The 24,405-nt window shown below is 48.7% G+C and overlaps 1 protein-coding gene across 1 annotated transcript in view; it reads left to right on the top strand.

Annotated features, from left to right (window-relative positions):
- The first annotated feature begins 9,409 nt into the window (after positions 1–9,409).
- slc30a7 (solute carrier family 30 member 7) overlaps positions 9,410–24,405 on the top strand; it is a 34,580-nt gene continuing 19,584 nt past the window's right edge. The window contains 6 exon segments of the mRNA XM_034530930.1: positions 9,410–9,590; positions 9,812–9,913; positions 10,092–10,205; positions 10,756–10,843; positions 10,957–11,086; positions 20,816–20,986. Of these exon segments, the coding sequence (XP_034386821.1) occupies positions 9,511–9,590; positions 9,812–9,913; positions 10,092–10,205; positions 10,756–10,843; positions 10,957–11,086; positions 20,816–20,986 (685 nt within the window). The 5' untranslated portion in view covers positions 9,410–9,510.

Raw genomic sequence — 24,405 nt, 5'->3', positions numbered from 1 at the left:
AGTCTAGTCCCTGGCTCAGTCTACTCCCTGGCTCAGTCTAGTCCTTTGCTCAGTCTAGTCCTTTGCTCAGTCTAGTCCCTGGCTCAGTCTAGTCCTTTGCTCAGTCTAGTCCCTTGCTCAGTCTAGTGCCTTGCTCAGTCTACTTACTGTCTCTCTCTCTGAGCTTTAAACAAATACTTTAAATACTTTTTCTAAACTCTTAACACAGACTCACACCTACAAACCACAATTGGCCAAATGGATAATTTTCTTCTCAAAAACACATTTTGTTAAATATATACTAACTCTTCATTTCAAAATAGAACACATCTTTCTCTGCACAAACTAACTTTACCAAAACATTGGAAATCTGACTCAAAATGAAATTATTCTGTCAAAGAATAACTCTTGTTTTCACTTCACAAGGTCAATCAAAGTACACCAGGTTTCAAAATACTGGCTATTGCTGACATTACAAAAACTGCATAGACTTTTATGTTTCAGTTTTACAGTGCAAAATGTGCAATCCACTGTTTTTACACTAAATGTCTTGGTTGGGAACTGTATGTCCATATGTAATGTTCACATTCAAAAGCATTCCAGTAAAAAGCAAATCAGTTTTTTCCCCCTTTACTGTTTACTACAGGAGGTACAGTATAAATACGGTTTACAGTATGATAGAACAGAAAAGGTTTTACAGTATTGCTTACAGTGAACAAAATATCCATGAAACACACAAGAGCTTTCTGAAAAAAAAAACAACGGCAAAAAGCCCAGATAAAAAGGGGAGGAACTAAAAAAAGCACACAATTCCTGTATCTAATCTCTGCGATCTTCAGGGTTAGGCCACATGTTTTCATCAACATCGCATCTGATCTTATCCAAGGCGATGCACCTGGGATAAAATCGCTTGGCATGTCGGATCCACCCTTGGCAATCATCAACTGTGATGTCCCTGCAGCCAGCATCCATGGCTTCAAGGAGGGGCATCTGGTCATGTGGCTGATGGTCATAAACCTTCCACCTCCATGCAGAAAAGAACTCCTCTATGGGGTTGAGGAAAGGTGAATAAGGTGGAAGGAAGAGACGTACCAGTCTTGGGTGGACTTCAAACCATGTTATTGCTTGCGAATGATGGAAAGCCACATTGTCCCAGGTGATTACAAAGGTCCTCATGTTTTCACCCTCCTGATCCTGCTCTGGAGCCAGTCGCTGGTGGAGATCATTGAGAAAGACAAGGAGGCGCTCGGTAGGGTCCAACCTGACATCTGTGAAGGAGTAATCCTGCACACATGGTAATGTTTGCCCCTTTCTGTCCTGGCACATCAACTGTGGCCCTTTTTCCAATGACATTTCGTCCACGTCCACGCCTTTTGGCCAGATTGAATCCTGCCTCATCTATGTATATGAATTCATGAGGTGCCTGGTTGGCCTCCAATTCCATAACTCTCTGAAACAAAGTTTATGTAAATCATGTAATTACTGTATACCATACTGTAACCTATTACTGTGTAGGTTACCTACTTGAAAAGTGCAAAGCTTATAGAACTGGACATTGAATTGAATATACACTATACCTGGACATATTGCTGTCGTAGCTCCTTGACTCTCACTGTTCCTCTCAAAGGGAACAGTGTAGAGCTGCTTCATCCGCACTGTGTTTGGACAATGTCCGCATAATGGTTGTGAGTCTGATGCTATCGATAGTCAAATATCTCATTTCTACTTTGAATTTCATGCAGTTTTATTGCATTATTTGCAACAACCATTTCTACAATGGCAAGCTCTTGATCATTAGTGAGGAGCAATCCTCTTCCCCCAGAGGGAGGAAGACGTTGCATTCTTTTGAGGGACAACACATTCAACATATGCATTACTGTATGGCCTTATTGACATGTCAAGTGAGAATAGAAACAATCCATGTAAAATGCAATACTTACCTGTTGGTTTGTTGAAAGATGCGTATAATGGAGGCAACCGTTGACCGCCTCAAATTGGGCTGCACTCTTTCACCAGCCTCTCTTAGTGGAAGACCGTGGTTGATTATATGGTCAATGATAGTGGCACGAATTCCATCACAGACTACTGTTCTTGCAGCCCTTGGAATGCCACCACCACCACGCATTCTTACACCTCTACCTTGCCCTCTCCTTGGGCCTGCTCTTCTCCCTGGCCCTGCACCTCTCACTGCACCTTCTCCTCTCACTGCTCCTTCTCCTCTCACTGCTCCTGCACCTCTTACTGCACCTTCTCCTCTCACTGATCCTGCACCTCTTACTGCACCTTCTCCTCTCACTGCTCCTGCACCTCTTACTGCACCTTCTCCTCTCACTGCTCCTGCACCGCTCACTGCACCTCTCACTGCACCTTCTCCTCTCACTGCTCCTTCTCCTCTCACTGCTCCTGCACCTCTTACTGCACCTTCTCCTCTCACTGCTCCTGCACCTCTTACTGCACCTTCTCTCTCACTGCTCCTGCACCGCTCACTGCACCTCTCACTGCACCTTCTCCTCTCACTGCTCCTTCTCCTCTCACTGCTCCTGCACCTCTTACTGCACCTTCTCCTCTCACTGCTCCTGCACCTCTTACTGCACCTTCTCCTCTCACTGCTCCTGCACCGCTCACTGCACCTCTCACTGCACCTTCTCCTCTCACTGCTCCTGCACCACTCACTGCACCTACTCCTCTCACTGCTCCTGCACCGCTCACTGCACCTTCTCCTCTCACTGCTCCTGCACCACTCACTGCACCTACTCCTCTCACTGCTCCTGCACCGCTCACTGCACCACTCACTGCACCTTCTCCTCTCACTGCTCCTGCACCGCTCACTGCACCTCTCACTGCACCTTCTCCTCTCACTGCTCCTGCACCTCTCACTGCACCTTCTCCTCTCACTGCTCCTGCACCTCTCACTGCACCTTCTCCTCTCACTGCTCCTGCACCACTCACTGCACCTACTCCTCTCACTGCTCCTGCACCGCTCACTGCACCTCTCACTGCACCTTCTCCTCTCACTGCTCCTGCACCACTCACTGCACCTACTCCTCTCACTGCTCCTGCACCTCTCACTGCACCTTCTCCTCTCCTGCACCGCTCACTGCACCACTCACTGCACCTTCTCCTCTCACTGCTCCTGCACCGCTCACTGCACCTCTCACTGCACCTTCTCCTCTCACTGCTCCTGCACCTCTCACTGCACCTTCTCCTCTCACTGCTCCTGCACCTCTTACTGCACCTTCTCCTCTCACTGCTCCTGCACCTCTTACTGCACCTTCTCCTCTCACTGCTCCTGCACCTCTCACTGCACCTTCTCCTCTCACTGCTCCTGCACCGCTCACTGCACCTTCTCCTCTCACTGCTCCTGCACCTCTTACTGCACCTTCTCCTCTCACTGCTCCTGCACCGCTCACTGCACCTTCTCCTCTCACTGCTCCTGCACCGCTCACTGCACCTCCTCCTCTCACTGCTCCTGCACCGCTCACTGCATCTCTCACTGCTCCTGCTCTTCTCCCTGGGCCCCTTGCTCTTACTCTTCCTCGTCCAGACATTACAGTGTTTGTCTTTTTCTGTTTCCAAAAACATCACTCCTCAAAGTCCTCCTTTTACTGTATAAGTAATGCCACTGAGTCTAAGCCAGACTGGAATCAGCTGTGGTTTGACCAATTTACCCAACATAAATCAGCTGTGTGTCAATTATTCATCCATCCATCCATCCATTTTCAATACCGCTAATCCTCATTAGGGTCGCGGGGGCGCTGGAGCCTATCCCAGCTGACATAGGGCGAAGGCAGGGGACACCCTGGACAGGCCGCCAGTCCATCGAGGGCAGTCAATTATTCAATTGTTTGTTTATTATCAGCTGAGATTGAATTCAATTCAGTTTATTTTGTATAGCCCAATATCACAAATTACAAACTCCCCTCAGAGGGCTTTACAATCTGTACACATAGACATCCCTGACCTTTGACCTCACATCGGATTAGGAAAAACTCCCCAAAAATAACATTTGACAGGGAAAAAAGTGAAGAAACCTTCAGGAGAGCAACAGAGGAGGATCCCTCTCCCCGGATGGACAGATGAATAGATGTCATGTGACCAGATGAACAGAGTTACAGAGTTACATAAACACATTACATGAATATAACAATGTATGAATGGAACTCCAATCCATGAAACAGAAGGAGGTAGAGAGGAGGGGGGGCGGGGCATCAGCAGGGCCAATGGGAGGCCGGCTCACCAGCATCAGACACCTCCAGGTCCAATGGACCCTATGAGACGTGAAGTCACAACGACTCCGGGGAGGAAGCAGAGTTAATAAGGTGCAATGGAGATATGTAAATTCATCCATAAGGAGAGAGCGAAGAGGAGAGAGGTGCTCAGTGTATCCTAAAACATCCCCCAGCAGCCTATAAGCCTATAGCAGCATATCAAGGGGCTGGACCAGGGCAAACCTGATTCAGCCCTAACTATAAGCACTATTAAAGAGGAAAGTCTTAAGTCTATTCTTGAATGAGGTGACTGTCTGCCTCCAGGACTGAAAGTGGAAGCTGGTTCCATAAAAGAGGAGCTTGATAACTGAAGGCTCTGGCTCCCATCCTACTTTTTAGGACTCTAGGAACCACAAGTAGCCCCACATTTAGTGAGCGCAGCTCTCTAGTGGGGCAATATGGTACTACAAGCTCCTTAAGATATGATGGTGCATCACCAATCAAGGCTTTGTAGGTGAGGAGAAGAATTTTAAATGTGATTCTTGATTTTACAGGGAGCCAGTGCAGAGCAGCTAATACAGGAGTCATGTGATCTCTTTTCTTAGTTTGTGTGAGTACACGAGCTGCAGCATTCTGGATCAACTGGAGGGACTTAAGAGACTTATTAGAGCAGCCTGATAATAAGGAGTTGCAGTAATCTAGTCTGGAAGTAACAAACGCGTGAACCAGCTTTTCTGCATCTTTTTGTCTGGGTCAAAGATAACTAGAGATTCTTTACAGTGGTGTTGGATGCCAGGGCAATGCCATCTACAGAAACCACATCACCAGATCATTGATCTCTGAGGTGTTCAGGGCCAGTAAAATAACTTCAGTTTTGTCTGAGTTTAACATCAGGAAGTTGCAGGTCATCCATGTTTTTATGTCTTTAAGACATTCATGAATTTTAGCGAGCTGGTTGGTCTCCTCTGGTTTGATCGATAGATATAATTGAGTATCGTCTGCATAGCAATGAAAGTTTATGCAGTGTTTCCTGATAATGTTGCCCAAAGGAAGCATATATAAGGTAAATAAAATTGGTCCAAGCACAGAACCTTGTGGAACTCCGTGATTAACGTTGGTGGTCATTGAGGCTTCATCGTTTGCAAATACAAATTGAGATCGATCTGATAAATAGGATTTAAACCAACTTAGTGCGGTACCTGAAATGCCAATCGACTGATCCAGTCTCTGTAATAGGATGTCATGATCAATGGTGTCGAACGCAGCACTAAGGTCTAATAATACCAGTACGGAGATGAGTCCTTTATCAGTACTAAGGTCTAATAATACCAGTACAGAGATGAGTCCTTTATCAGCACTAAGGTCTAATAATACCAATACAGAGATGAGTCCTTTATCAGTACTAAGGTCTAATAATACCAATACAGAGATGAGTCCTTTATCAGCACTAAGGTCTAATAATACCAATACAGAGATGAGTCCTTTATCAGCACTAAGGTCTAACAAGACCAGTACGGAGATGAGTCCTTTATCAGCACTAAGGTCTAACCAGACCAGTACAGAGATGAGTCCTACTTTCTCAAGGATCTTAGAGAGGAAGGGAAGGTTAGAGATCGGTCTGTAGTTAGCCAACACCTCTGGATTAAGAGTGGTCTTCTTCAGGAGAGGTTTAATTACAGCTACTTTGAAGGAATGTGGTACATGGCCTGTTAGCAAAGACACATTAACAATATCCAGCAGAGAGGTGCCAATTAAAGGCAACACGTCTTTAAGCAGCCTTGTTGGGATGGGGTCCAAGAGACAGGTAGACGGTTTAGAAGTAGAAACCGTTGAAGACAATTGGTCTAGGTTAATGGGAGAAAAGCTATCCAAATATACACCAGGGCATACAGCCGTTTCCAAGGCCACTCCTCTTGAGGACAGATCGGCAGTAGTTGAGGTCAAGAGAGCATCAATCTTGCCTCTAATAGTTCAAATCTTTTCATTGAAGAAGTTCATGAAGTCATTACTACTGTGAGATATGTTTTAGAACTGATATCATTGCAGAAGAGATTTTTAGACGGTATCTAAGGTTTGGAATATTGTTTTTGCCATTGTGGGATGTTGTGTGTTAACATTCGTAAATAATACAAAAACAATCTATCATTTTGTTGGGAGGTATAGCTTGTCTGTTAAGAAAATGTAAGCATTGTAGAAATGTGTTCACTGACTGCATATTGTTTGAAAACGACATGAAATGTGTGAATGGTATGGCCACAAAAGACCGATGGTGTGCTAATTGTGTTTAGAGTTTTGAAAATGTGACCACTGGTTGGACAAACGCTTGGTAGCGCCTGAAAAAAACTGTAAGTCTTCTTTTGTTTTTTGCTTTTTTCAACTCAAAGCTCATTGGCTCCTCAGCTCGTCGTCATGGAAACAGGCTTCAGATGTGAGCTGTGAATGAGGACCAGCGGCTCCTCTCAGGAACTCCTTTAGGAGCTTTTTAGAAACATAAGAAAACTGTTCTTGTACATTTATTTTATATATATATATATATATATACACACACACACACACACACATATATATATATATATATATATATATATATATATATATATATATATATATATAATGGCTGACACAGGTCAAAGGTCAAGTCGTAGCATAATGGCTGACACAGAAGAGGTTCCTGCAGATTCTGCTGAAAGTGTTGATATAAGCGTCTCTGATGCGTTCAGGGTCCTGCCGGCCCCCGGGATGTCTGACCTCTGCTGTGTGAAAGAGAACGTTCTGCTGCGTCTTCTCATTTTAATCTGGTGGTATTTCCTGTGGCTTTGTTTTCCTGGCAGCCGCTTCAGAGACCAGTTCTTCATCTGGCTCACAGCTTCATACTCAGAGTGAGAAGACAGCATCCTACTGGTCCTGGTCTTTTTATTCGTGCTGGTTCAGTTCCTCCTGGTCTTGGTCTTCATGCTGGTTCAGTTCCTCCTGGTCTTGGTCTTCATGTTGGTTCAGTTCCTCCTGGTCTTGGTCTTCATGCTGGTTCAGTTCCTCCTGGTCTTGGTCTTCATGTTGGTTCAGTTCCTCCTGGTCTTGGTCTTCATGCTGGTTCAGTTCCTCCTGGTCTTGGTCTTCATGCTGGTTCAGTTCCTCCTGGTCTTGGTCTTCATGTTGGTTCTGTTCCTCCTGGTCTTGGTCCCAGTCTTGTTCAGAGTAGAGAGTCACCAGTACTCCTCTGGTCTTGGACCTGGTACCTTTTGTTCTTTGATTTAATCCTGTTGTTCTGTTGCCAGTTCAAGTCCTGGTCCCAGTCTTGGTCCCGGTCTTTGTTGAACTCAGACCAACGTAGAGTGCTCCTGGTCTTGTGTTCTTGGTCCTTGTCCCTACTCGGTGGTTCGATCCCTGCAGTCTACTGAACCCCCGAAGCCCCCCAGAGAACAGATGAGTGAGTGAAGGTTCTGCAGTTCTGGTTCTGGTGCAGTAAACGAATCCGACAGGATGAATGTGGTAACTGTGGTGAATGTACATGATATTATGGTCTGTAATAAACATTCAAAGACAAAAGGGACAGAGACACTGAATAAAGAAATATAATAAAATAAAAAGGTTTTAGAGCCAGGCGCCCAGTGCATCATCATCATGGTGCCAGTCATGGCCCAGTGCATGATGGGAAACGGCGTGGCCACATCAGAGAGCTGATTGGCTCTTAGCTTTGACAGCAAACAAAGGATGGAGCTACACACATTTCTACATAAATATATATTCATAAACACATGAATACATCCGAACGAGGTCTGTAGACTACAAGCAGCCTACAGATCACTGCTCGTGACTTCCTGTTGAAGGCAGCTGAACCCGACTGGACCTCAGAAGGTGGCGCGGTGACGCCCCCTGCTGTTCACAACCGCTCATAGCAGACACATGAAGAAGATCAATAAAGTAGTACCTGTAGAAGTAGTAGCAGTAATAGTAGTACTTGTAGTAGAAGTAGTAGTACCTGTAGTAGTATTAGGACTTGTAGTAGAAGTAGTAGTAGTACCTGTAGTAGTATTAGTACTTGTAGTAGTACCTGTAGTAGTATTAGTACTTGTAGTAGTACCTGTAGTAGTATTAGTACTTGTAGTAGTACCTGTAGTAGTAGTAGTACCTGTAGTAGTAGTAGTAGTAGTAGTACCTGTAGTAGTAGTAGTACCTGTAGTAGTAGTAGTACCTGTAGTAGTAGTAGTACCTGTAGTAGTATTAGGACTTGTAGTACTTGTAGTAGTAGTACCTGTAGTAGTAGTAGTACCTGTAGTAGTAGTAGTACCTGTAGTAGTATTAGGACTTGTAGTACTTGTAGTAGTAGTACCTGTAGTAGTAGTAGTACCTGTAGTAGTATTAGGACTTGTAGTACTTGAAGTAGTAGTACCTGTAGTAGTATTAGTACTTGTAGTAGTAGTAGTACCTGTAGTAGTATTAGTACTTGTAGTAGTAGTAGAAGTAGTAGTAGTACCTGTAGTAGTATTAGTACTTGTAGTAGTACCTGTAGTAGTAGTAGTATTAGGACTTGTAGTAGAAGTAGTAGTAGTACCTGTAGTAGTATTAGGACTTGTAGTAGAAGTAGTAGTAGTACCTGTAGTAGTATTAGTACTTGTAGTAGTAGTACCTGTAGTAGTATTAGGACTTGTAGTAGTACCTGTAGTAGTATTAGTACTTGTAGTAGTAGTAGTAGTAGTAGTACCTGTAGTAGTATTAGGACTTGTAGTACTTGTAGTAGTAGTACCTGTAGTAGTATTAGGACTTGTAGTAGAAGTAGTAGTAGTACCTGTAGTAGTATTAGTACTTGTAGTAGTAGTACCTGTAGTAGTATTAGGACTTGTAGTAGTACCTGTAGTAGTATTAGTACTTGTAGTAGTAGTAGTAGTAGTAGTACCTGTAGTAGTATTAGGACTTGTAGTACTTGTAGTAGTAGTACCTGTAGTAGTAGTAGTACCTGTAGTAGTAGTAGTACCTGTAGTAGTATTAGGACTTGTAGTAGTACCTGTAGTAGTATTAGTACTTGTAGTAGTAGTAGTAGTAGTAGTACCTGTAGTAGTAGTAGTACCTGTAGTAGTATTAGGACTTGTAGTACTTGTAGTAGTAGTACCTGTAGTAGTATTAGGACTTGTAGTACTTGTAGTAGTAGTACCTGTAGTAGTACTGGTGCCGTTAGGAGAGGAAGGCAGCTTCAGTGTAAAAGCGCTTTGAAACGCTTTTATTGTGAAACCCGAGCAGAGCGGAAGTTGTCAGTTAGCATCCCGTCCCTAGGTCTAGTGAGTGTGTGTGTGTGTGTCCGTGTGAGTGTGTGTGTCCCGCTCACAACATGTTACCTTCATCGGTTAAAGACGACGAGTACAAACCTGCCAAGTTCAGCCTGCTGCCGAAGCTCTCGGGCTGGTTCAGGTAACTCACCTGTGCGCGGCTAGCTAGCGGGGCTAGCGGGCAGCTGCTAGCTCCATGCTAACAGGAGCCGACGTGTCTCTTTGCTGACGCGGAGTTATGAATATTATCACGTGTTACTGATCAGCTGTTGTGTGGATGAGATCGTGAGCCAAGGACTAACCCGGGTTAATGCCGGGTTATTTATCCCGGGTTAGTGCTGATGGAGCTTGTGTGTGTTCCAGGTCGATCCTCGCGGATAAAACGTCTCGGAATCTGTTCTTCTTCCTCTGCCTCAACCTCTCCTTCGCCTTCGTGGAGCTTTCATACGGAATATGGAGCAACAGGTGAGCGAACTGTGTTCGCTAGGGTGTTCGCTCTGCTTGGGATGTGCCACGTAGAGAGAGATACGTGGATGTGCCATATATATATATATATATATATATATATATATATATATATATATATATATATATATATATATTATTATTTTTTTTATTTATTTGATGTGTGTTTCCTCTTCAGTTTAGGGTTAATCTCGGACTCCTTCCACATGTTCTTTGACTGCACGGCTCTACTAGCTGGTCTGGCAGCCTCCGTCATCTCCAGGTGGAGATCCAATGACAGCTTCTCCTATGGGTGAGATCCTGATCGCTCTGTTGGTCTGGTCTGACGGTGATGATCGCTCTGTTGGTCTGGTCTGACGGTGATGATCGCTCTGTTGGTCTGGTCTGACGGTGATGATCGCTCTGTTGGTCTGGTCTGACGGTGATGATCGCTCTGTTGGTCTGGTCTGACGGTGATGATCGCTCTGTTGGTCAGGTCTGACGGTGATGATCGCTCTGTTGGTCTGGTCTGACGGTGATGATCGCTCTGTTGGTCTGGTCTGACGGTGATGATCGCTCTGTTGGTCTGGTCTGACGGTGATGATCGCTCTGTTGGTCAGGTCTGACGGTGATGATCGCTCTGTTGGTCAGGTCTGACGGTGATGATCGCTCTGTTGGTCAGGTCTGACGGTGATGATCGCTCTGTTGGTCTGGTCTGACGGTGATGATCGCTCTGTTGGTCTGGTCTGACGGTGATGATCGCTCTGTTGGTCAGGTCTGACGGTGATGATCGCTCTGTTGGTCAGGTCTGACGGTGATGATCGCTCTGTTGGTCAGGTCTGACTAGTCTGTGTGTGTTTCAGTTATGTCAGAGCAGAAGTTCTGGCTGGCTTCGTAAACGGACTCTTCCTCATCTTCACAGCCTTCTTCATCTTCTCTGAAGGAGTTGAGGTATACACACAGACAGACACACACAGACAGACAGACACAGACACACACACACACACACACACACACACACACACACACACACACACACGTGAACCTGTCTGTCTCCCTGTCAGAGAGCTCTGGAGCCTCCTGACGTTCACCATGACCGGCTGCTTCCGGTCTCGATCGCCGGTCTGCTCGTCAACCTGGTCGGGATCTTTGTTTTCCAACATGGAGGCCACGGACATTCACATGGAGAAGAAGGTACGTAGAACGTCACTCAGTAGAACCTAGTTCTGAGAAACCTCAATGCAGTCGTATAGAACCTCTTTGCTCTTCAGTAGAACCTCACTGCAGTCGTATAGAACCTCTGCTCTTCAGTAGAACCTCACTGCAGTCGTATAGAACCTCTGCTCTTCAGTAGAACCTCACTGCAGTCATGTAGAACCTCTGCTCTTCAGTAGAACCTCACTGCAGTCGTATAGAACCTCTGCTCTTCAGTAGAACCTCACTGCAGTCGTATAGAACCTCTGCTCTTCAGTAGAACCTCACTGCAGTCATGTAGAACCTCTGCTCTTCAGTAGAACCTCAATGCAGTCATGTAGAACCTCTGCTCTTCAGTAGAACCTCAATGCAGTCATGTAGAACCTCTTTGCTCTTCAGTAGAACCTCACTGCAGTCATGTAGAACCTCTGCTCTTCAGTAGAACCTCACTGCAATCATGTAGAACCTCTGCTCTTCAGTAGAACCTCAATGCAGTCATGTAGAACCTCTGCTCTTCAGTAGAACCTCAATGCAGTCATGTAGAACCTCTTTGCTCTTCAGTAGAACCTCAATGCAGTCATGTAGAACCTCTGCTCTTCAGTAGAACCTCAATGCAGTCATGTAGAACCTCTTTGCTCTTCAGTAGAACCTCAATGCAGTCATGTAGAACCTCTGCTCTTCAGTAGAACCTCAATGCAGTCATGTAGAACCTCTTTGCTCTTCAGTAGAACCTCAATGCAGTCATGTAGAACCTCTGCTCTTCAGTAGAACCTCAATGCAGTCATGTAGAACCTCTGCTCTTCAGTAGAACCTCAATGCAGTCATGTAGAACCTCTGCTCTTCAGTAGAACCTTTCTCCTATTAGATAGATACTTTATTCATCCCCAGGGGGGATTTGTTTGTAGCAGCAGCAAACACGTTTACATATATGCACTAAATTAAAATAGCAGAACATATTACATTTAAGAATTTAAATAATAAAGGAAATGAAAATGAAAAAAGTGAGTATAAATTATAAAGTGAAAGCGGTGCGAGGTTCATTGATGTTCAGTTGGAGGAGGATCTGGAGGTGATTTTTTTATAAAGTCTAATAGCAGTGGTCAGGAATGTTCCCCTGTATCAGAAATGTTCTCCTGTATCTGGAATGTTCTCCTGTATCCTCCTCCACCATGTCCACATCCTCCTCCACCATGTCCACATCCTCCTCCTCCACCATGTCCACATCCTCCTCCTCCATGTCCACATCCTCCTCCACCATGTCTACATCCTCCTCCTCCACCATGTCCACATCCTCCTCCACCATGTCCACATCCTCCTCCTCCACCATGTCCACATCCTCCTCCACCATGTTCACATCCTCCTCCACCATGTCCACATCCTCCTCCACCATGTCCACATCCTCCTCCTCCAACATGTCCACATCCTCCTCCACCATGTCCACATCCTCCTCCTCCATGTCCACATCCTCCTCCTCCACCATATCCACATCCTCCTCCTCCACCATGTCCACATCCTCCTCCTCCATGTCCACATCCTCCTCCACCATGTCTACATCCTCCTCCTCCACCATGTCCACATCCTCCTCCACCATGTCCACATCCTCCTCCTCCACCATGTCCACATCCTCCTCCACCATGTCCACATCCTCCTCCACCATGTCCACATCCTCCTCCACCATGTCCACATCCTCCTCCTCCAACATGTCCACATCCTCCTCCACCATGTCCACATCCTCCTCCTCCATGTCCACATCCTCCTCCTCCACCATATCCACATCCTCCTCCTCCACCATGTCCACATCCTCCTCCACCATGTCCACATCCTCCTCCACCATGTCCACATCCTCCTCCACCATGTCCACATCCTCCTCCACCATGTCCACATCCTCCTCCTCCACCATGTCCACATCCTCCTCCACCATGTTCACATCCTCCTCCACCATGTCCACATCCTCCTCCACCATGTCCACATCCTCCTCCTCCAACATGTCCACATCCTCCTCCACCATGTCCACATCCTCCTCCTCCATGTCCACATCCTCCTCCTCCACCATATCCACATCCTCCTCCTCCACCATGTCCACATCCTCCTCCACCATGTCCACATCCTCCTCCACCATGTCCACATCCTCCTCCACCATGTCCACATCCTCCTCCACCATGTCCACATCCTCCTCCTCCACCATGTCCACATCCTCCTCCACCATGTTCACATCCTCCTCCACCATGTCCACATCCTCCTCCTCCATGTCCACATCCTCCTCCACCATGTCCACATCCTCCTCCTCCATGTCTACATCCTCTTCCTCCACCATGTCCACATCCTCCTCCACCATGTTCACATCCTCCTCCTCCATGTCCACATCCTCCTCCACCATGTCCACATCCTCCTCCTCCACCATGTCCACATCCTCCTCCACCATGTCCACATCCTCCTCCTCCATGTCCACATCCTCCTCCACCATGTCCACATCCTCCTCCACCATGTCCACATCCTCCTCCTCCATGTCCACATCCTCCTCCTCCATGTCCACATCCTCCTCCTCCATGTCCACATCCTCCTCCACCATGTCCACATCCTCCTCCTCCATGTCCACATCCTCCTCCACCATGTCCACATCCTCCTCCACCACCATGTCCACATCCTCCTCCTCCACCATGTCCACATCCTCCTCCTCCATGTCCACATCCTCCTCCACCATGTCCACATCCTCCTCCACCATGTCCACATCCTCCTCCACCATGTCCACATCCTCCTCCTCCACCATGTCCACATCCTCCTCCACCACCATGTCCACATCCTCCTCCTCCATGTCCACATCCTCCTCCACCATGTCCACATCCTCCTCCACCACCATGTCCACATTCTCCTCCTCCTCCATGTCCACATCCTCCTCCACCATGTCCACATCCTCCTCCACCACCATGTCCACATCCTCCTCCTCCACCATGTCCACATCCTCCTCCTCCATGTCCACATCCTCCTCCTCCATGTCCACATCCTCCTCCACCATGTCCACATCCTCCTCCACCATGTCCACATCCTCCTCCACCATGTCCACATCCTCCTCCACCATGTCCACATCCTCCTCCACCATGTCCACATCCTCCTCCTCCACCATGTACACATCCTCCTCCTCCACCATGTCCACATCCTCCTCCTCCACCATGTCTACATCCTCCTCCTCCACCATGTCTACATCCTCCTCCTCCACCATGTCCACATCCTCCTCCTCCATGTCCACATCCTCCTCCACCATGTCCACATCCTCCTCCACCATGTCCACATCCTCCTCCTCCACCATGTACACATCCTCCTCCTCCACCATGTCCACATCCTCCTCCTCCACCATGTCTACATCCTCCTCCTCCACCATGTCCACATCCTCCTCCTCCATGTCCACATCCTCCTCCTCCACCATGTCCACATCCTCCTCCTCCACCATGTCCACATCCTCCTCCTCCACCATGTCCACATCCTCCTCCTCCACCATGTCCACATCCTCCTCCTCCACCATGTCCACATCCTCCTCCTCCACCATGTCCACATCCTCCTCCACCATGTCCACATCCTCCTCCACCATGTCTACATCCTCCTCCTCCACCATGTCCACATCCTCCTCCACCATGTCCACATCCTCCTCCTCCACCATGTACACATCCTCCTCCTCCACCATGTCCACATCCTCCTCCTCCACCATGTCTACATCCTCCTCCTCCACCATGTCCACATCCTCCTCCTCCATGTCCACATCCTCCTCCACCATGTCCACATCCTCCTCCACCATGTCCACATCCTCCTCCTCCACCATGTCCACATCCTCCTCCTCCACCATGTCCACCTCCTCCTCCTCCACCATGTCCACATCCTCCTCCTCCTCCATGTCCACATCCTCCTCCTCCACCATGTCCACATCCTCCTCCACCACCATGTCCACATCCTCCTCCTCCATGTCCACATCCTCCTCCACCATGTCCACATCCTCCTCCTCCACCATGTCTACATCCTCCTCCTCCACCATGTCCACATCCTCCTCCACCACCATGTCCACATCCTCCTCCTCCATGTCCACATCCTCCTCCACCATGTCCACATCCTCCTCCTCCACCATGTCCACATCCTCCTCCTCCTCCTCCATGTCCACATCCTCCTCCTCCACCATGTCCACATCCTCCTCCTCCACCATGTCCACATCCTCCTCCTCCACCATGTCCACATCCTCCTCCACCATGTCCACATCCTCCTCCACCATGTCCACATCCTCCTCCTCCACCATGTCCACATCCTCCTCCTCCTCCATGTCCACATCCTCCTCCTCCACCATGTCCACATGTCCACATCCTCCTCCACCACCATGTCCACATCCTCCTCCTCCACCATGTCCACATCCTCCTCCTCCACCATGTCCACATCCTCCTCCTCCACCATGTCCACATCCTCCTCCTCCACCATGTCCACATCCTCCTCCACCATGTCCACATCCTCCTCCTCCTCCATGTCCACATCCTCCTCCTCCACCATGTCCACATCCTCCTCCTCCACCATGTCCACATCCTCCTCCACCATGTCCACATCCTCCTCCACCATGTCCACATCCTCCTCCTCCATGTCCACATCCTCCTCCTCCACCATGTCCACATCCTCCTCCTCCACCATGTCCACATCCTCCTCCTCCATGTCCACATCCTCCTCCTCCATGTCCACATCCTCCTCCACCACCATGTCCACATCCTCCTCCACCATGTCCACATCCTCCTCCACCATGTCCACATCCTCCTCCACCATGTCCACATCCTCCTCCACCATGTCCACATCCTCCTCCTCCACCATGTCCACATCCTCCTCCTCCTCCATGTCCACATCCTCCTCCTCCTCCATGTCCACATCCTCCTCCTCCATGTCCACATCCTCCTCCACCATGTCCACATCCTCCTCCACCATGTCCACATCCTCCTCCTCCACCATGTCCACATCCTCCTCCACCATGTCCACATCCTCCTCCACCATGTCCACATCCTCCTCCTCCACCATGTCCACATCCTCCTCCTCCACCATGTCCACATCCTCCTCCACCATGTCCACATCATCCTTCTCCACCATGTCCACATCCTCCTCCTCCACCATGTCCACATCCTCCTCCTCCATGTCCACATCTTCCTCCTCCATGTCCACATCCTCCTCCTCCACCATGTCCACATCCTCCTCCTTCACCATGTCTACATCCTCCTCCTCCACCATGTCCACATCCTCCTCCACCATGTCCACATCCTCCTCCTCCATGTCCACATCCTCCTCCACCACCATGTCCACATCCTCCTCCACCATGTCCACATCCTCCTCCTCCACCATGTCCACATCCTCCTCCACCATGTCCACATCCTCCTCCTCCATGTCCACATCCTCCTCCACCACCATGTCCACATCCTCCTCCACCATGTCCACATCCTCCTCCACCATGTCTACATCCTCCTCCTCCACCATGTCCACATCCTCCTCCTCCATGTCCACATCCTCCTCCACCACCATGTCCACATCTTCCTCCACCATGTCCACATCCTCCTCCTCCACCATGTCCACATCCTCCTCCACCATGTCCACATCCTCCTCCACCACCATGTCCACATCCTCCTCCTCCACCATGTCCACATCCTCCTCCTCCACCATGTCCACATCCTCCTCCTCCATGTCCACATCCTCCTCCTCCACCATGTCCACATCCTCCTCCACCATGTCCACATCCTCCTCCTCCATGTCCACATCCTCCTCCTCCACCATGTCCACATCCTCCTCCTCCATGTCCACATCCTCCTCCTCCACCATGTCCACATCCTCCTCCACCATGTCCACATCCTCCTCCTCCACCATGTCCACATCCTCCTCCACCATGTCCACATCCTCCTCCTCCACCATGTCCACATCCTCCTCCACCATGTCCACATCCTCCTCCTCCTCCATGTCCACATCCTCCTCCTCCACCATGTCCACATCCTCCTCCACCATGTCCACATCCTCCTCCACCATGTCCACATCCTCCTCCACCATGTCCACATCCTCCTCCACCATGTCCACATCCTCCTCCTCCACCATGTCCACATCCTCCTCCTCCATGTCCACATCCTCCTCCACCACCATGTCCACATCCTCCTCCACCATGTCCACATCCTCCTCCACCATGTCCACATCCTCCTCCTCCACCATGTCCACATCCTCCTCCACCATGTCCACATCCTCCTCCTCCTCCATGTCCACATCCTCCTCCTCCACCATGTCCACATCCTCCTCCACCATGTCCACATCCTCCTCCACCATGTCCACATCCTCCTCCTCCACCATGTCCACATCCTCCTCCACCATGTCCACTTCCTCCTCCACCATGTCCACATCCTCCTCCTCCTCCTCCATGTCCACATCCTCCTCCTCCACCATGTCCACATCTTCCTCCTCCATGTCCACATCCTCCTCCTCCACCATGTCCACATCCTCCTCCACCATGTCCACATCTTCCTCCTCCATGTCCACATCATCCTCCTCCACCATGTCCACATCCTCCTCCTCCACCATGTCCACTTCCTCCTCCACCATGTCCACATCTTCCTCCTCCATGTCCACATCATCCTCCTCCACCATGTCCACATCCTCCTCCTCCACCATGTCCACATCCTCCTCCTCCATGTCCACATCATCCTCCTCCACCATGTCCACATCCTCCTCCTCCACCATGTCCACATCTTCCTCCTCCATGTCCACATCCTCCTCCTCCATGTCCACATCCTCCTCCTCCACCATGTCCACTTCCTCCTCCACCATGTCCACATCTTCCTCCTCCATGTCCACATCATCCTCCTCCACCATGTCCACATCCTCCTCCTCCACCATGTCCACATCCTCCTCCTCCATGTCCACATCATCCTCCTCCACCATGTCCACATCCTCCTCCTCCTCCATGTCCACATCATCCTCCTCCACCATGTCCACATCCTCCTCCTCCACCATGTCCACATCCTCCACCACCATGTCCACATCCTCCTCCTCCACCATGTCCACATCCTCCTCCACCATGTCCACATCCTCCTCCTCCACCATGTCCACATCCTCCTCCACCATGTCCACATCCTCCTCCACCATGTCCACATCCTCCTCCTCCACCATGTCCACATCCTCCTCCTCCACCATGTCTACATCCTCCTCCTCCACCATGTCTACATCCTCCTCCTCCTCCATGTCCACTTCCTCCTCCACCATGTCCACATCTTCCTCCTCCATGTCCACATCCTCCTCCACCATGTCCACATCTTCCTCCACCATGTCCACATCCTCCTCCTCCATGTCCACATCTTCCTCCTCCATGTCCACATCCTCCTCCACCATGTCCACATCCTCCTCCTCCATGTCCACATCTTCCTCCTCCATGTCCACATCTTCCTCCACCATGTCCACATCCTCCTCCTCCATGTCCACATCCTCCTCCTCCATGTCCACATCTTCCTCCACCATGTCCACATCCTCCTCCACCATGTCCACATCCTCCTCCTCCATGTCCACATCCTCCTCCTCCATGTCCACATCCTCCTCCTCCATGTCCACATCTTCCTCCTCCATGTCCACATCCTCCTCCACCATGTCCACATCCTCCTCCTCCATGTCCACATCTTCCTCCTCCATGTCCACATCCTCCTCCACCATGTCCACATCCTCCTCCTCCATGTCCACATCTTCCTCCACCATGTCCACATCCTCCTCCACCATGTCCACATCCTCCTCCTCCACCATGTCCACATCCTCCTCCTCCATGTCCACATCCTCCTCCACCATGTCCACATCCTCCTTCTCCATGTCCACATCCTCCTCCACCATGTCCACATCCTCCTCCACCATGTCCACATCCTCCTCCTCCATGTCCACATCTTCCTCCACCATGTCCACATCCTCCTCCACCATGTCCACATCCTCCTCCTCCACCATGTCCACATCCTCCTCCTCCATGTCCACATCTTCCTCCTCCATGTCCACATCCTCCTCCACCATGTCCACATCCTCCTCCTCCATGTCCACATCTTCCTCCTCCATGTCCACATCCTCCTCCACCATGTCCACATCCTCCTTCTCCATGTCCACATCCTCCTCCACCATGTCCACATCCTCCTCCTCCATGTCCACATCTTCCTCCACCATGTCCACATCCTCCTCCACCATGTCCACATCCTCCTCCTCCACCATGTCCACATCCTCCTCCACCATGTCCACATCCTCCTCCTCCATGTCCACATCCTCCTCCTCCATGTCCACATCTTCCTCCACCATGTCCACATCCTCCTCCACCATGTCCACATCCTCCTCCTCCATGTCCACATCCTCCTCCTCCATGTCCACATCCTCCTCCTCCATGTCCACATCTTCCTCCTCCATGTCCACATCCTCCTCCACCATGTCCACATCCTCCTCCACCATGTCCACATCCTCCTCCTCCATGTCCACATCTTCCTCCTCCATGTCCACATCCTCCTCCACCATGTCCACATCCTCCTCCTCCATGTCCACATCTTCCTCCACCATGTCCACATCCTCCTCCACCATGTCCACATCCTCCTCCTCCATGTCCACATCCTCCTCCTCCATGTCCACATCTTCCTCCTCCATGTCCACATCCTCCTCCACCATGTCCACATCTTCCTCCACCATGTCCACATCCTCCTCCCTGTACTCCACTTCCTGTCCATCCTTAATACACCCGACCACTGCAGCATCCTCAGAACTTCTGCAGATGACCCTGAGTTGTACTGGAGGTCAGTGGTGTACAGGGTGAACAGGAAGGGAGACAGAACAGTTCCCTGTGGGGCTTCAACATCACTGACCACCGTCTCACACAGCACACGGCCTAGTCGGACATACCGTGGTCTGCCTGTGAGGTAGTCAGTGATCCAGGAGACGGTGGACGAGTTGACCTCCACCACCTGCAACTTCTCACTCAGCAGCAGTGGTTGGATGGAGAGTGGTTCTCACAGAAGGAAGTGATTCTCACAGAGCCACCGGTTCCATCAGTTCCATCTAGGTGGACTGAGCTCGCTGCAGCAGGTAGATGATGGCGTCGTCAACGTGAGGCTGGTAAGCAAACTGCAGAGGGTCCAGTGAGTGTTTCACCTGGGGTCAAAGGTGGGCCAAGACCAGCACCTTCATCACATGGGCTGTGAGGGCAACTGGAGTCCTTGAGGTCAGATGAGGTTGACTTCTTTAGAACAGACACAACGTCTTCCACAGCACCGGGACTTCCTCCAGGACCCTTGGGCTGATGCCATCAGGTCCTGCAGCTTTGCCTTGGTGGAGTCGCTCCAGTTGTCTTCTCACCTGGTCAGTCATCACAGAGAAGGGAGTGGAAGAAGCCTTTGTGCAGTTCACCGGGAGGACAAAGGGGGAGGTGTGTTGTGTGGAGGAGACCGATGAGGGCTGTGAACTAAATCTATTGAAGAAGCAGGTTAGCTCGTTGGTCCTCTCCAGGGAGCCCCTGGTTGTTTCCCCTCCAACCTTGAAGCTAGTTATTTGCTTCATTCCGTTCCACACCTCCCTTACGTCAGCTGATGGAGGCACGTAACGAGACACAACAATGGCGGACGTGAACTCCTTCTGCAAATAATACGGACGCATCCCCACGACTAACAGTTCAATGCCCAGTCTCTTCAGTAGAACCTCACTGCAGTCATGTAGAACCTCTTCTCTCTAACCTGTCTTTTTCAGATCACGGTCACAGCCACTCTCTGTTTAACGGCAGTGTGAATCACGGACACGGAGGACACGAGTACCAGAACAAACACGGACACAGTCACGATGGACACGATGGACACGGACACAGTCACGATGGACACGATGGACACGGACACAGTCACGATGGACACGGACACAGTCACGATCAACCACACTGTCTTGGTGAGTCTGCACTGAAACATGAAGTCATTGGTAGAAGAAACAGAATGTTCTTTGTCTTCGTCTCATCAATATTTTCTCTGCGGTGTTTGTTCTTGCAGACGAGCTGCGCACTCCGGGGAAAGGATCCAGTAAACAGATCCTGCAGGGTGAGTGCTGATCACGGATCAATTACCATTCATCTTATCACACAAACATTTGAAACATTAACAATCAATAACTCATTTTAGGATCCAGGACTTCAGTTTAGAACGTGAGCGTCTTTAATATATAAAACGCACATATTTATATGTACTTGTGTACACAACAATAAGAATACTCAGTTTGTGATGAACGATAAATATATATAATAATGTTTAGTGATCAACACAAATATGATGGAACAATATTCATGGCTGAGAAACTTGATGAAACATGAGCAGCTGTTGTGACCAGTAGGGGGCGCCACCACACAGTTACTGACCAGCAGGGCACAGATGGACCATGGATCTCCATGAAGGGTTTTTACTTCACAAAGAACTCATTGAAGTGACCAAAATGAATTACTTTCATGAAGTTTAAAACGATGATAGTTTGTCTTTAGGTCACATGAAAAGCATCAACATAAGTTTTATTCAATTAAACTCTATTTGTACAACACAAATCACTATAAACCTGAACCAGCCTGTAACAAGTTCTAGGCTGTCACATGCAGGTTTCTCCCCCAGCACCAAAGGATGAGCATACAAACAGATATGTTTACTAATATTCTTTATTGTCTCTCGATTGTGCCTCTGCTCCCCTCTCTCTCGTGCCTCCAACCGTATGCCCCATCTATAGGGCAGAGACACTCCACACCCCTCTGCAGCTGAGCCTAACCACGGCCCAGCCACCACCACAGTCCTAACTAGAAACCTGAACCAGCCCTATCTAGAAACCTGAACCAGCCCTATCTAGAAACCTGAACCAGCCCTATCTAGAAACCTGAACCAGCCCTAACTAGAAACCTGAACCAGCCCTAACTAGAAACCTGAACCAGCCCTAACTAGAAACCTGAACCAGCCCTATCTAGAAACCTGAACCAGCCCTAACTAGAAACCTGAACCAGTCCTAACTAGAAACCTGAACCAGCCCTAACTAGAAACCTGAACCAGCCCTAACTAGAAACCTGAACCAGCCCCTAACTAGAAACCTGAACCAGCCCTAACTAGAAACCTGAACCAGTCCTAACTAGAAACCTGAACCAGTCCTAACTAGAAACCTGAACCAGCCCTAACTAGAAACCTGAACCAGTCCTAACTAGAAACCTGAACCAGTCCTAACTAGAAACCTGAACCAGCCCTAACTAGAAACCTGAACCAGATCTAACCATAAACCTGACTTGATAGCTGAAGGTTCTGGTTCCTCTTCTATTATTGGAGACGAAAACACAAACGGGTGAAGTTTTAGGACACAACTGAAGTGTGTACAAACATCTGATTGTGTGTGTGTTGCAGGCGTCCTGCTGCACATCATCGCTGACACTCTGGGAAGTGTCGGCGTGATCATCTCCGCTCTCCTGATGCAGAGATACGACCTGATGATCGCAGACCCCATCTGCTCCATGCTGATCGCCCTCCTCATCGGAGTCAGGTGACCACTAGAGTCTTACTTCACGGCAATGCTGCAGGAACGTTGCACTTCCTGTTGTTCTGAGTCTGTGTTTAACAGCAGGGATTAGTTGTCTGATTTATAAAAAGGGTCATGAACGCCCCTCTGGTGACTCTTAGTCAAAAGGAGACGACTAAGTGTCCTCACTAGAACACTAGTCCTCCTTTAACTTAGTGGAGGAAAAGTGAAGTCACTCTGTGAATCAAAAATAAAATAATAAAGAACTTTAAATATATTAACATTTATACTGTGGGAGATGAAAATAAGTAGACATCAGTCTTCATCGTCTACTGGTATTATAATGATTACTGATTTATTGAAAACAAGAAACTGCTCACTGACTCCGTTTAAAGAGGCTCAACTAGTGAGGACGACTTATTTATTCACATTATTATATTACATTTTATCACACTATGTATGTGTTACATTCATACACATGCGTAGCACAGCTACAGGGAGCAATGCAGGTTAAGGGTCTCTTGCTCAAGGACACATCGACTCAATCATGGGATTGAACCACCAACCCTCTGATTGAAAGACGGACCTGCTAACCACTGACTCACAGTCGCACACCTTATGAACTCATTCAGTGACCACGAGAACCTTGAGAAGAACTTCTTCCATGACCATTATTCAATTCAGTTTATTTTGTATAGCCCACATATCACAAATTACAAACTCCCCTCAGAGGGCTTTTACAATCTGTACACATAGACATCCCTGACCTTTGACCTCACATCGGATCAGGAAAAACTCTCAAAAAACAGAAAATAACCTTTTGACAGGGAAAAAGGTAAGAAACCCCTTCAGGAGAGCAACAGAGGAGGATCCCTCTCCCCGGATGGACAGATGAATAGATGTCATGTGTACAGAATGAACAGAGTTACAGAGTTACATAAAACACATTACATGAATATCCATCCATCCATTATCAGCTCTTATCCGGGGTCGGGTCGCGGTGGCAGCAGGTTCAGCAGGCCGACCCAGGCTTCCCTCTCACCCGCAACACTTTCCAGCTCATTCCTGGGGGATCCTGAGGCGTTCCAAGGCCAGCCGGGAGATATAATCCCTTAATAATTGATCTCTGAGGTGTTCAGGGCCAGTAAAATAACTTCAGTTTTGTCTGAGTTTAACATCAGGAAGTTGCAGGTCATCCATGTTTTTATGTCTTTAAGACATTCTTGAATTTTAGCGAGCTGGTTGGTCTCCTCTGGTTTGATCGATAGATAATTGAGTATCATCTGCATAGCAATGAAAGTTTATGCAGTGTTTCCTGATAATATTGCCCAAAGGAAGCATATATAAGGTAAATAAAATTGGTCCAAGCACAGAACCTTGTGGAACTCCATGATTAACGTTGGTGGTCATTGAGGCTTCATCGTTTACAAATACAAATTGAGATCGATCTGATAAATAGGATTTAAACCAACTTAGTGCGGTACCTGAAATGCCAATCGACTGATCCAGTCTCTGTAATAGGATGTCATGATCAATGGTGTCGAACGCAGCACTAAGGTCTAATAATACCAGTACGGAGATGAGTCCTTTATCAGCAAGGTCTAACAAGACCAGTACAGAGATGAGTCCTTTATCAGCACTAAGGTCTAACAAGACCAGTAAGGAGATGAGTCCTTTATCAGCACTAAGGTCTAACAAGACCAGTACGGAGATGAGTCCTTTATCAGCACTAAGGTCTAACAAGACCAGTACGGAGATGAGTCCTTTATCAGCACTAAGGTCTAACAAGACCAGTACAGAGATGAGTCCTTTATCAG

The sequence above is a fragment of the Cyclopterus lumpus genome, chromosome 4 (assembly GCF_009769545.1).
Source record: "Cyclopterus lumpus isolate fCycLum1 chromosome 4, fCycLum1.pri, whole genome shotgun sequence".
NCBI classification, from domain to species: domain Eukaryota; kingdom Metazoa; phylum Chordata; class Actinopteri; order Perciformes; family Cyclopteridae; genus Cyclopterus; species Cyclopterus lumpus.
Note: the sequence above shows the minus strand (reverse complement) of the source record. Positions and strands in the feature narration are given on the sequence as shown.